General features: G+C 39.0%; 1 protein-coding gene across 3 annotated transcripts in view; it reads left to right on the plus strand.

Moving 5' to 3' along the window:
• The window catches only part of LOC100598121 (CD302 antigen), a 146597-nt gene that overhangs the window by 82964 nt on the left and 49600 nt on the right, over nucleotides 1–14033 (plus strand). For all 3 annotated transcript variants that reach the window (XM_030796595.1, XM_012496559.2, XM_030796594.1), the window contains exons 29-33: nucleotides 1546–1740; nucleotides 4443–4669; nucleotides 6200–6368; nucleotides 11068–11217; nucleotides 13517–13639. In XM_030796595.1, the coding sequence (XP_030652455.1) occupies nucleotides 1546–1740; nucleotides 4443–4669; nucleotides 6200–6368; nucleotides 11068–11217; nucleotides 13517–13639 (864 nt within the window). The remainder of the gene's footprint in view (nucleotides 1–1545; nucleotides 1741–4442; nucleotides 4670–6199; nucleotides 6369–11067; nucleotides 11218–13516; nucleotides 13640–14033) is intronic.

The raw sequence follows: 14033 nt of genomic DNA on the forward strand, positions 1-14033 counted from the left end.
CTAATTTTTGTATTTTTAGTAGAGATGGGGTTTTACCATGTTGGCCAGGCTGGTCTCGAACTCCTGACCTCAGGTGATCTGCCCACCTCAGCCTCCCAAAGTGCTGTGATTACAGGGGTGAGCCACCATGCCCGGCCTTCCGTGTTTTCTTCTAAAGATTTTATAGTTGTAGCTCTTATATTTATGTCTGTGATCTACTTTAATTTTTATGTGTGGTGAAAGAAAGGGGTCCAACTTCATTTTTTTTTTTTTACATGTGGATATCCAGTTTAGAAGACTATTCTTTCCACACTGAATTGTCTTGGCATCCTTCTTAAAAATCAACTGACCGGCCAGGCGCGGTGGCTCACACCTATAATAGCAGCACTTTGGGAGGCCAAGGCGGGTGGATTACGAGGTCAGGAGTTCAAGACCAGCCTGGCCGAGATGGTGAAACCCCATCTCTACTAAAAAATACAAAAGTTAGCTGGCCGTGGTGACAGGTACTTGTAATCCCTGCTACTTGGGAGGCTGAGGCAGAGAATTGCTTGAACCCGGGAGGTGGAGGTTGCAGTGAGCTGAGATCGTGCCACTGCACTCCAGCCTGGGTGACAGAGTGAGACTCCGTCTCAAAGAAAAAAAAAAATTAATTGACCATAAGTATGCACAATTGTGAACAGTGTATGTCCAGAGAAGAAATTTCTGTGGCGACTTTTATAACTTATCAATCATGTTTTAAATAAAATAGTTATGTTCATTTCCATTGCAATTAAATGTATATGTAAGAGAAAATGATATTTTTTTATTTCAATAGTTTTTGGGGAACAGGTGGTGGTTGGTTACATAGATAAGTTCTTTAGTGTTGATTTCTGAGATTTTGGTGCACCCATCGCATGAGCAGTGTACACTGTACCTAGTGTGTAATCTTTTATCCCTCACCCCCTCCCACCCTTCCCCCGAGTCCCCAGAGTCCATTGTATCATTTTTATGCCTTTGCATCCTCATAGCTTAGCTCCCACTTGGTGAGAACACACAATGTTTGGTTTTCCATTCCTGAGTTACTTCACTTAGAATAATGATCTCCATTTCCATTCAGGTTGCTGCGAATGCCATTATTTCGTTCCTTTTTATGACTGAGTAGTATTCCATGGTACATATATACCACATTACCACATTTTCTTTATCCACTCGTTGATTGATGGGCATTTGGGCTGGTTCCATATTTTTGCTATTGTGAATTGTGCTGCTATAAACATGCATGTGCAAGTGTCTTTTTCATATAATGACTTCAAGAAAAGAATATTTGATGACAAAAATGAAATGTTATTACTGAAGGATGGTGGAATTATAGGTCAATATTTATAGTTTGTATTTATATTCAAATTAAAAATGAGCATGATTTACTGTTATAATCAGAAAATATCTTAAAGGGTTATACATAATCTGACAACCTTTTAGAAGGTGGGGAAAAGAGAAAATTAGTCAAGTTTGAAATCTTAACTATATAACTGTAATTCAAGTCTTGATTTAATCTCTAAGCATACGAAAAAAATGTTTCTTCTCTAGATAATTCTCTTATGTGGTCTGATAAGACCCCACTGTCATATACACATTGGAGAGCAGGAAGACCAACTATAAAAAATGAAAAGTTTTTGGCTGGTTTAAGTACTGACGGCTTCTGGGATATTCAAACCTTTAATATTATTGAAGAAACACTTTATTTTCACCAGCACAGCATTCTTGCTTGTAAAATTGAAATGGGTAAGTACAGTAATATAGAGTTTTCTTTCACTCCAGGGAAAGAATATAAGGCCATTAGTTCCACTAGTGGGAATCATACAATCGAATGCTTCCTCTGTATTCAGTCCCGCGCGAGGTGTTACAGAGGTTATCAAGGAAGGAAAAGATACGGGCCCTGCTGTCAAGGTTTTGACCCTAAGGAGTAAAATATAGTTGTGGAGACAGCATTAAATTCCTTATCATTGTTTAATGTAAATTAGTCTTAGATTAATTGGTATAGGCTTAAATTGTGGGGAAGTCAAAACTGATACATTGGAAAGGGGAATAACAAAAAATAAAAGGAAAGGCTTCAAGAAGAGGTGAAACTTGGTTGGGGTTTGAAAAATGGATAGGGTTTATATAAATAACAAAGTGTTTGGGGGACGAGTTTTAACATTCCGTGCAAAGTGAATGTCTCTCCACCTTGCTTAATCTTTAAATAAATCTATTTTTAAATATATGTTAGTTTTAATTTTTTCACAGCTTAAAAACTGTTAATTATTACCACCGTGCCCTAAAACTATCATTACTCCCACTGTGCCTGAAGCTCCCTGCTCACTGGGAGCCCGTAATGGTGGAGTGCTGGCTAGTTGGCTCACTTACAGTGCCACAGTCACTTCCCAAGACCATGTCCACCAGCAACCTCCAGGGATTCTTTATTCTAACCTACTTTGAGTCCATTTAACTTTTGAGACATTTTAGAAACTAGTCTCTATCCCCAATTTCTAGGCCTTCTCCCAGTTCCCTGTTTTTCCCCATTCTTGCTCAGCAAAGCATCTTTTTCTCAATCAAGCTGGTCTCTTCATTGTCCCAGGCACAGTGTATGCCCAGCCTCATACTTGCATCTTTATGTTTTCCTTCTGCCAAGAAGTTTTCCAGTTTCTTTCTTTCTTAATTTTTTTTACATCTTTAATAAACTTTTCATTTTAGGATAGCTTTAGAGTTACAGAAAAGTTGCAAAGATAGTACAGAGCCTTCCCATCTATCCTACAATCAATTTCCCCTACTGTTGACATATTACTTTAGTATGGTACAACTAATAAACCAATATTGTCACAACTAACAAACCAATATTGATCCATTATTATTATTAACTAAAGTCCACACATTATTCAAATTTCTGTAGTTTTTATTTAACATACTTTTTCTTTCTAGGATCCCACCTTACCTTTAGTTCTCCTGCCTCCTTAGGCTCCTCTTGGCTGGGTGTTTTCTCAGACTTTTCTTATTTTTGCTGGCCTTGACAGTTGTGAGGAACACTGGTCATGTATTTGGTAGAACATCCCTCAGTTTGGGTTGGCGTATGTTTTTCTCCTGATTAAACTGGGGTTATAAGTTTTTGAGGGAAGACCAAAGATGTGAGGGAGCATTCTCACTTCACATGGACACCATGTACTATTCATATGACTTATCACTGGCCACCTGGCCCAAGGTAGTGTTTGTTAGGTTCTCTGCTGCAAAGTTACCCCTTTTCCTCCTTTCCATACTGTCTTCTTTCTAAGGAAGTCACTATGTTGAGTCCACACTTAATAGGGTAGAAAGTTATCCTCCACCTTCCTGTGAGGGGAGTGTCTATATAAATTACTTGAAATTCTTCTGCACAGGATATTTGTCTATTTTCTCCAATTTTTATTTTATTTTATTATTTTATTTATTTATTTATTTTGAGATGGAGTCTTGCTCTGTCACCCAGGCTGGAGGGCAGTGGTGCCATCTCAGGTCACTGCAACCTCTGCCTCCCGGGTTCCAGCAATTCTCCTGCCTCAGCCTCCCAAGTACCTGGGATTACAGGCACCCGCCACCACGCCCAGCTAATTTTTTGTATTTTTGGTAGAGACGGGGTTTCACCATGTTGGCCAGGATGGTCTTGAACTCCTGACCTCAGGTGATCCCCCCTGCCTTGGCCTCCCCAAATGCTGGGATTACAGGCGTGAGCCACTGCACCTGGCCCCAATTTTTAAATTTATTCAGTCATTTATTTATACCCTCATCATTGTGTTTTTTTTGTTATTTGTTTGTTTGTAGTACTTCCATACTTTCTCCTTACCTTCTTTTTATTCTTGATTTCCCCCAATCCTCTAGACCTAGTATAGGCTCATGGTTATTTATTTTATACTTTGGATTATAATCGAACATACTGCATTCTGTAATATTTTGCTCAAGTCTTTCCAGCTTTGGCCCTTGGGAGCTCTTTCACTTGGCTCCCATGTCCCTTGAAATAACCTCATCATTGCGGCTTTGCTGTTTGTGCTTGTTTTAAGCACTTCCTTGCTTTCTGGTTACCTTATTTCTTTTTAGTCTTAATTTCACCTAACCCTTGAGACCTGGTTTATCAAGTAGTCTTCCGGACTCTTCTCATTCAAATGAATCTGTACCAATTTCACATACCCTACTGGTTAACAGTTTTGCCATCATTTCAGCCATTGTTGTTTCTGTCTCCAACTAATATATGAGCTTCTTAAATGAAAGAAAATGTTTATTTCTTTTTAAAATATCAACCAGAGAACTTTAAGAGCCTAAGATATGTGTCATACCAGTAAGAAAAATAAAATATACATTTGACCTCTCTTATTAATAAGAAACCCAGTTTTATTTAACTGTTGAAATGATTGCATGTTGTCTCATCCAAAAGGTGTATTTGAAATAATTTAAATTTTAATCACCAGTGCTTTTAATTATTATAGTTGACTACAAAGAAGAATATAATACTACACTGCCACAGTTTATGCCATATGAAGATGGTATTTACAGTGTTATTCAAAAAAAGGTAACATGGTATGAAGCGTTAAACATGTGTTCTCAAAGTGGAGGTCACTTGGCAAGCGTTCACAACCAAAATGGCCAGCTCTTTCTGGAAGATATTGTAAAACGTGATGGATTTCCGCTATGGGTTGGGCTCTCAAGTCATGATGTAAGTCTTGCTTCGTTTTCCAGAAACTTTTCAGATGTGTTATTTTGAGGGTTAGAAATTTGAGCGTAAAGTATTAACACAAAGTACAACATTAGATGAAGTACTGGGACTCCGTTTGCATAGCATGGTGCTTTCTTACCTTTTACAACACAGAGCAAATAGAAAACTTTACTGTAGCACGCACTAGGGCAAATGATCAGGCCATCCCAAGGGCCCAGTGGATGACTATCTCAACAACACCTCTATAGCCTATTTGGGACTGACAAATTGGAAAGCTGGTAAAAATGAAATAGCATAGAATCAGAAAACCCTGAGTTTCAGTACCAGTAGCAGATCTTCCATTTATGTGCTGGGTGATCATGAGCAAGTTTTTTAACCTTTGCAACCTTATTTCCTCATGTAGAAAATCAGGGTAATAATAATTTCATTGAGATTTTAACACAAAAGTTTATACAAAGTACCATCTAAAATTCTCCACATGGTTAGGACTAATAAACATATACTTTCTTCCCACTTTTCCTCTAGAAAATTATACTACTTAGGATTAATTCTGCTAGTAAACACATCTGTGCCACTTTTGAATCATATTATTTAATAATTTGTGTACTTACAATAAGGTCTTGTGTACAAAAAATGGTTATCTATTGAGACTAGAGTTGTAGTTCTAATTTAAATAATCTTTAGAACAAAGTGGGGAAAATTTTTTTAAAGCATGGCAAGTTAAGATTATAAATTCGCCAGGCGCGGTGGCTCATGCCTGTAATCCCAGCACTTTGGGAGGCTGAGGCGGGCGGATCACGAGGTCAGGAGATCAAGACCACGGTGAAACCCCGTCTCTACTAAAAATACAAAAAATTAGCTGGGCGCAGTGGCGGGCGCCTGTAGTCCCAGCTACCCGGGAGGCTGAGGCAGGAGAATGGCGTGAACCCGGGAGGCGGAGCTTGCAGTGAGCCGAGATTGCGCCACTGCACTCCAGCCTGGGCGACAGAGCGAGACTCCGCCTCAAAAAAAAAAAAAAAAAAAAGATTATAAATTCAAGGAAAACTCAAAAATAGTCTTCCCGTTTTGAGCTCTTGGGAAGTGTTTCTCTTTTCTAGCTCCCTACTGCTTGGTGCCCTCTGTAGTGTGAAAAATGTAGCCAGAGACACAAAACACAAAACTGTAAAACAATATTCAGAACCATATGAAGGTTGGGATTATAAATTTGTAATTGCGACAAATGAAAGCCATTTGCATATTGTTTAATTTCAAGTGTTATGTAAACTCATCCTTCAAAAAAATCTGAAGACCAGGTATAGTAACTCTGTCTCTAAGTTTAAAGTTCTCCATAAACTGTATCAGAGCAAATGTCCCAAATCAATGCATCAGAAGTAAATCAGACCTACAATAATAGTAGGTTCAGACCTACAATACTGTAAGCAAATAATTAATATTGCATTATAATATTTCCTGAAGTATGTATGTTGTTCTTTGTATTCTTTTTGAAGTCAAACATCTGGGTACAGGTTATCTCTGTTATTCTTACAACAGGGAAGTGAATCAAGTTTTGAATGGTCTGATGGTAGTACATTTGACTACATCCCGTGGAAAGGCCAAACATCTCCTGGAAATTGTGTTCTCTTGGATCCAAAAGGAACTTGGAAACATGAAAAATGCAACTCTGTTAAGGATGGTGCTATTTGTTATAAACCTACAAAATGTAAGACTTCAATTTCAGTAACAGTACATTTACTAAAATGTGACATAATTTATGCACATAATTAAATGCTCAGTGGAATTTTTATTTAAAGATTTATTCACAAGCGCCGGGCGTGGTGGCTCGCGCCTATAATCCCAGCACTTTGGGAGGCCGAGGTGGGCGGATCACAAGGTCAGGAGATGGAGATCATCCTGGCTAACAAGGTGAAACCCTGTCTCTACTAAAAATGCAAAAACAAATAGCTGGGCGTGGTGGCAGGCACCTGTAGTCCCAGCTATTTGGAGAGGCTGAGGCAGGAGAATGGCGTGAACCCGGGAGGCGGAGCTTGCAGTGAGCCGAGATTGCGCCACTGCACTCCAGCCTGGGCGACAGAGCAAGACTCCATCTCAAAAAAAAAAAAAAATTTATTCACAAATTCTTTTTAGGAAAATAATTTTGATACTTTGTAAATGGAAACAAATACAGTATAAGCACTCAGGGAATTTGTTCTCAAAGACTTTCATTTGTTCTGTCACCAGGTAAATTCTACCCTAGAATTTGTGAATTCTAATTTCACTTAGCAAAGTGTTTTTCAAAGGCTGAGATGCTTATTTCAAAAAATGGTCCCACAACATATAAATTTGGGAAACACCTCATGTGATTTATCATATTAAAGTTTCTAAGAGAGTTTCGTTTCTTTTCTTTTCTTTTCTTTTCTTTTTTTTTTTTTTTTTTTTTTTTGACAGGGTTTCAGCTCTGTTGCCCAGACTGGAGTGCAGTGGCATGAACATGGCTCACTGCAGCCTTGACCTCCTGGGCTCAAGCAGTCCTCCCAACTCAGCCTCCTGAGTAGCTGGGACCACATGCACATGCCACCACACCCAGCTAATATTTAAAATATTTTGTAGAGTTAGGGTCTCACAATGCTGTTCAAGCTGGTCTTGAACTCCTAGGCTCAAGCAATCCTCCTGTTTCAGCCTCCCAAAGTGCTGAGAGTATAGATGTGAGCTACCACGCCTGGCCAAAGGTTCTAAGAGAGTTTCTGTAATAATGAAGTCTGTTTAACTTTGTGTAACCAAGCATTTTCCAAATTTATATGATCCTTAACATTTAAGGGAAGAGCCCCTTCCATTAGAGGCTGGACTTAGGGTCACCCCTGGTGGATAAAGCATGAACCTTGAGGAAGACCACAAAAAAACAAACTACCGGGGACTGCAGAGGCCTGCAGGACAGGCTGGGAGGTGGTGGCACTGGTTTCCGAAGCCTCTGGTTCTCAATGCTTGCCATGTTTTCTGCTCTGAAGAATCTTGAACGGCAGATTCAACATTTGGTTGAACAGATTCAGGCAGAAGAAAATGTGAAAACTTTAGAGAAGCAGGTTAATAAAAGAAAGGGAGAATGATATAAACAATGAGGAATCAAGGTACAATCAAGAACTGACTTCTCAGTTGTTAGGCACAGAAAACAAATGTAACTTTTTAGAAAAACAATTGGAATACATGAGAAATAAGGCATGCAGAAATAGAGAAACAGGCTTTACAGGATAGAGAATGATAAGATGACCAGACATAAGTTCTGTGCTCTACCAGGTTGAATAGTGCCTCCTCCGCAAAGATTCCTGTCCAGTCAGAACGTTAGAATGTCACTTTATTGAGAAATAGAGTCTTTACAGATCTAGGTAGTTGAGATGAGGACATATTGGATAATGGTGGGCCCTAAATCCAATGATTAGTGTCCTTATAAGAGGGAGATACAGACACACAGAGGGAAAAAGGCCACGTGATGACAAAGGCTGAGATTGCTGTGACAGAGTGATAAGCCAAGGATTGTCGGCAACCACCAGAAGATGAGAGGGAGGCACGAGAGAGATTCTCCATTACAGCCTCCAATGAAGACCAATCCTAACACCCTCTTCAATTCAGACTTCTAGACTCCAGAACTGTGAGAGCATACATTTCTGTTGTTTTAAGCCACCAATTTTGTGGAATTTATTATGGCAGCCCAAGGAAACGAATACAAGAGCTACCTTTAAAAACTGGATCTTCAAAAAAAAAATAACAGAGAATAACAAGCATTAGTGAGGATGTGGAGAAAATGGAGCCCTTATGCATTGCTGGTAGGAATATAAAACAGTGTAACCGCTGTGCAAAATGGTGTGGCAATTCCTCAAAAACGTGTGTAAGATTACTATGTGATCCAGCACTTCAGGTATATACTCAAAACAACTGAAAGCAGGGATTCAAACAGGTGTTTGTACAACCATGTCATAGCAGCATAATTCATAATAGCCAAAAGATGAAAGCAACTCAAGTGTCCATGGATGGACAAATGGATAAGAAGCCTTAAAAAGGAAGGAAATTCTGATGCATGCTGCAACACAGATGAACCCTGAAGACAGTATGCTCAGTGAAATAAGCCAGTCACAAAAAGACAAATACTCTTATGATTCCATTTATATGAGGTAGTACCCAGAGTTGTCAAATTCATAGAGACAGGAAGTAGAATGGCAGTTACCAGGGACTAGATGGAGGGGAATATGGGGAGTTATTGTTTAGTGGGTTAGTTTCAGTTTTGCAAGATAAAAAAGTTTTAGAGATGGATGGTGGTGATAGTTATACAACAGAGTGAATTCATTTAGCGCCACGGGACTGTACAGTTAAAAATGGTTAAGGCCAGATGTGGTGGTTCATGCTTGTAATCTCAGCACTTTGGGGGGCTGAGACAGGTGGGTGGCTTGAGCCCAGGAGTTCAAGACCAGCATGGGCAACACAGTGAGACTCCATTTCTACAAAAACATTTAAAAATTAGCTGGACACAGTAGTGCATGCCTGTAATCCCAGGTACTTGGGAAACTGGGGCAGGAGGATCTATTGCACCCAAGAGTTTGAGACTGCAGTGAGCTATGATTGCACTACTGCATTCCAACCTGGGTGACAGAATAAGACCCTCTCTCTAAAAACAAAACAAAACCAAAATGGTTAAGATGGTCAATTTTATGTTATGTGTATTTTACCACAATAAAAAAAATGGATCTTCTTGAACAGGAATATAACACACTTACCACGATGCAAGCCCTTACAGAAAAAAAAAAAGAGTTGGAAGCAAAACTTCATGAAGAACAGGAAGAAAAAAAAATGTACGCAACCTAAGAGACCCCAGTTGCAGACTATACTAGAAACAAATAGACCAAAGATAAGGCAGTTCCTTATGTTGCCAGTGCAAGAAGTAATGTAAAACAAAAAAAAAGATCGAACCATTCAGAAAAGTTCCCTATCCTAATGATGTAGTGATAATCAATGTTCAACAAGTTTTGCTTTAACAATTGAGCCCAGTTCAACAATGAGTAATCAGCAATATACCTTTGCCCAACCAACTATTTTCATAAGGTGATAAAAACAAGAACTTACTAGTAACATTTCTTTTCAACAGCAGCATTGATGAGGAGTTGTGAGAAGTTTTATAGTTTGTATAGATGAATTTGGCAAATGCATTTTGATCTGCAGCAGCTGGGAAACTTACCCAGGAGTCCATCTGCTGAACTGAAGACTTAGTACTCAAATTGGTAGCGTTAGTGAGAAGAATGGAGGCAAAAGCCAATCAAATAACTGAAGTTCAAAAAGATCAAGTCTGGTTTCTAACAGAAGATAGAGAAGCAGCAGAAGGAACTAAGGGCCACTAAAGAGTCTCTTGATGATGAAAGAAACAGTAGCCGCCATTCCTCTCTAATCACAGAGACCACAAATAAGGACTCTGCCAAATGGACATTTGGAAAAAAAAAAACAGAAAAAGCCTTTACTTACTGAAGGACATAAAGATCATACAGAATGCATTACAAAGCAATAGTTTGGGTTGAGATTACTGACTGGTACCAGGTCAGACATTTGATTCAGATAAGCTGTACCTCACTAATACGACATTGACAATTTACTTTCCAGTTTTCATATGCTCTTCTGTTGGAATTAAAAACAGGTGTTAAAGGGCACAAGCTGCATTCCCCAGGCTGCTTCTGTTACTCAGCACAATTAAAAATCAGTTTAAATGGAAACCAGGGGCATTTTTAAGAGCTAAGAAGCCACTCCTAGTCTTTTTTTGTTTGAGTGATGTTGCAGTGCTGATGTATTATGCTTTGTAAAACAAATTAGCTATTTTTAAAAAATACTTCTTTTTATGACTAAGTAAAACTAGATTTATTTAGATTATCAAAATAAAAAGGAATCCAAGGGGCTAGGCGCTGTGGGTCATGCCTGTAATCCCAGCACTTTGGGAGCCTGAGGCAGGCGAATCACTTGAGGTGAGGAGTTTGAAACCAGCCTGGCCAGCATGGTGAAACTTTGTCTCTACTAAAAAAAAATAAATAAACAAAAAAAGGAATCCAAAGAAAGAAATAACTTTAATTATTATTTCAGAGTACTTTCAGGTCTGCCTGGCCTGTCTTTACGTCTTTTTCTAGTCTGTCTTTCTCATTGTTTCTACTTTAGTCCAAATCAGTCTTAGAAAGCTAAGGCACTTTCCACTTCTATCACCTAGGTTTTTTAAACGGTATTCCAAAAAGTTAATTAAAATATGTATTTATAGAATGTGGGCTGTGGCTTTCTCTGGTATGAGTTAAATGCTACCTAATCACAAAAGCAACAGTTCCAATCAGGGACATCGAAGTAGATTTTGAAAGGCAGTCTTTTTTTTCCGTGCATTGTTACAACTGTGTCTAACATTTTTATAGCTAAAAAGCTGTCCCGTCTTACATATTCATCAAGATGCCCAGCAGCAAAAGAGAATGGGTCACGGTGGATCCAGTACAAGGGTCACTGTTACAAGTCTGATCAGGCATTGCACAGTTTTTCAGAGGCCAAAAAATTGTGTTCAAAACATGGTGAGTTAAAATTTGTTGATTTTCTTATGACTCAATAATTTTTAGAAATGTTTCTTAAGGATATAATTTGAAGCAATGATTGTATTTTTGAAAATATTTTTAAAGCACTTTCCATTTCTAATAGCACTATAAACTAATTGCTCAGTGGTAGGGAAATGGTTAAGTATCTGATGACATAGGAACTCAGTGAAATATTGGAATAGCCATTAAAAACGCTTGTAATCCCAGCACTTTGGGGCCAAGGTGGGCAGATCACGAGGTCAAGAGATCAAGACCATCCTGGCCAACATGGTGAAACCCTATCTCTACTAAAAATACAAAAATTAGCTGGGTGTGGTCACGCACACCTGTAGTCCCAGCTACTCAGGAGGCTGAGGCAGGAGAATCACTTGAACCCAGGAGGTGGAGGTTGCAGTGAGCTGAGATGGCGCCACTGCACTCCAGCCTGGGTGACAGAGCAAGACTCCATCTCAAAAAAAAATTATCAATGTTAATAATAAGTACATGGAAAATAATAAGTGGGAAGAAGTAGAATTTTAAAGTGGTGGCTGGGCGCAGTGGCTCACGCCTATAATCCCAGCACTTTGGGAGGCCGAGATGGGAGGATCACTTGAGGTTAGCCATTCAAGACTAGCGTGACCAACACAGCGAGCCCTCGTCTCTACTAAAAATACAAAAATTAGCTGGGTGTGGTGGCGTGCACCTATAATCCCAGCTACTCGGGAGGCTGAGGCAGGAGAATCGCATGAACCGGGGAGGTGGAGGTTGCAGTGAGCCAAGACTGTGCCACTGCACTCCAGCCTGGGCAACAGAGCAAGACTCCATCTCAAAAATAAAAATAAATAAAATAAATAATAAAAAATAATAATAAATTTAAAGGCCGGGCGCGGTGGCTCACGCCTGTAATCCCAGCACTTTGGGAGGCCGAGGTGGGTGGATCACGAGGTCAGGAGATCGAGACCATCCTGGCTAACACAGTGAAACCCCGTCTCTACTAAAAATACAAAAAATTAGCTGGGTGAGGTGGTGGGTGCCTGTAGTCCCAGCTACTCGGGAGGCTGAGGCAGGAGAATGGCGTGAACCCCTGGGGGGCGGAGCCTGCAGTGAGCCGAGATTGCGCCATTGCACTCCAGCCTGGGCAACAGCGAGACTCTGTCTCAAAAAAAATAAAAATAAAAAATAAAAATAAAAATAAATAAAAATAAAAATAATAATAATAAATTTAAAATAATAAAAAGTGGCTAAGTGAACTGCTAAGTAAAAATACTGACAAATGAATTGAAACAGTTTTACCTATAGCTAGATATGCTTAGAAAAAGGAATTAAGAGGTAAAATTTTTGTAAAGTTAGCTAAGTAGTAAATAAAAATTATAGTTGTTCCATTGCTTAGTTATTAATACATAAGCTTAGCCTCACCAGGGTAACAAATCAAAGTAGTATGGTTGTCCATCCATTCTGCAATGGGATTGGCCACATCCTCTGACCACCATAAAGGGCAGGGCTTTTTGCCTTCAGATTTAGCTATTTTAGAAAGAGTAACAACGATTGGCTCTTTCCCGTGACAAATTTGATCCATAGTCAAACTGTAAAATGACTTCTAGGGAAACTACCTAGAGAAGTTCAAAGACCAAAACTTGTTTACCTGCTTCCTTGGGTAGCAAATTAGCCAGGTAGATGGATGGCATTTATCTAATTTATTCTGATAACCATTGTGGAGACACTTGACTGATTGAAAAATCTTGTAGTTACTGGGAACTTTTGTGTGGGAACCATTCAGTGTTATACCTGTATACACATGATGGAAACTGTTATAAGCTATATGTATGTTTTGAAAGTCATAAACCTTTTTCTCCTAAAGGAGAAAACAGAATGGTTTACTGTAAAACTAATATGTAGGTTAAGCACTTAAGACTTGGAGGCATGAGGGTCTGGGTTCAAATCCCAGCTGCCACATATCCTAGCTAAGCGGCATTGGGAGGTTGCACAACTCTTTCTCTTTTCTCATCTGAACAGTGAGAGAGGTCTCAGAGGTAGGCAGTTCCAGGGCCAAAAAAAAAAATTGCCAGATAAATATTTTAAAGAAACACAAAATTTCTTTATATGTGTTTGGAAGTGATGTTTTTGGAAGTACTTATAAAATTTTGACCTAAATACTAGTTTTTAAAAACTGTCTCTGTGTACGGCTTGAATCTATCAATGATCTTGTTAATTATACATATATTTTTCAAATGGCTAGTTGAGAATAAACTACTTCTCTACTTTCCATAAAGCTAATTGAGAATTTGTTTTCCTTCAACAGATCACTCTGCAACTATCATTTCCATAAAAGATGAAGATGAGAATAAATTTGTGAGCAGACTGATGAGGGAAAATAATAACATTACCATGAGAGTTTGGCTTGGGTTATCTCAACATTCTGTTGGTAAGTGAAATAATTTTATATGTAGTGTGCAAAGAGAGTTCTAACTCATCCTAAATAACAAGTCATCCTTGCTAAAGAATGTTAAGTAGTGGCTAATTCAGAGGCCTCTTATGGATAAATAAGCTAGGTCGCTGGCTGTTCTGGATGGTTATAAATTTTGAATGAATCCATGAGTTAACTTAGCAATGACGGAAACCACTAATGACACAGAAAATCCTGTTTAATAAAGAGGAATCTTTTTAGAGGCTTATTTCTGGGATCCTTGGATCAACATCAGGATATTTTCTTCTCCACAGCAATGTCTGTGTCCCCACAAGGAACGCAGGCCTGCCTTCTCTTAGAGTTCTAGTGCCTGTCACCGCATGGATTTGCAGCTTATGACTTTGTTATTCAG

Source organism: Nomascus leucogenys, chromosome 17 (genome assembly GCF_006542625.1).
Source record: "Nomascus leucogenys isolate Asia chromosome 17, Asia_NLE_v1, whole genome shotgun sequence".
NCBI lineage: Eukaryota > Metazoa > Chordata > Mammalia > Primates > Hylobatidae > Nomascus > Nomascus leucogenys.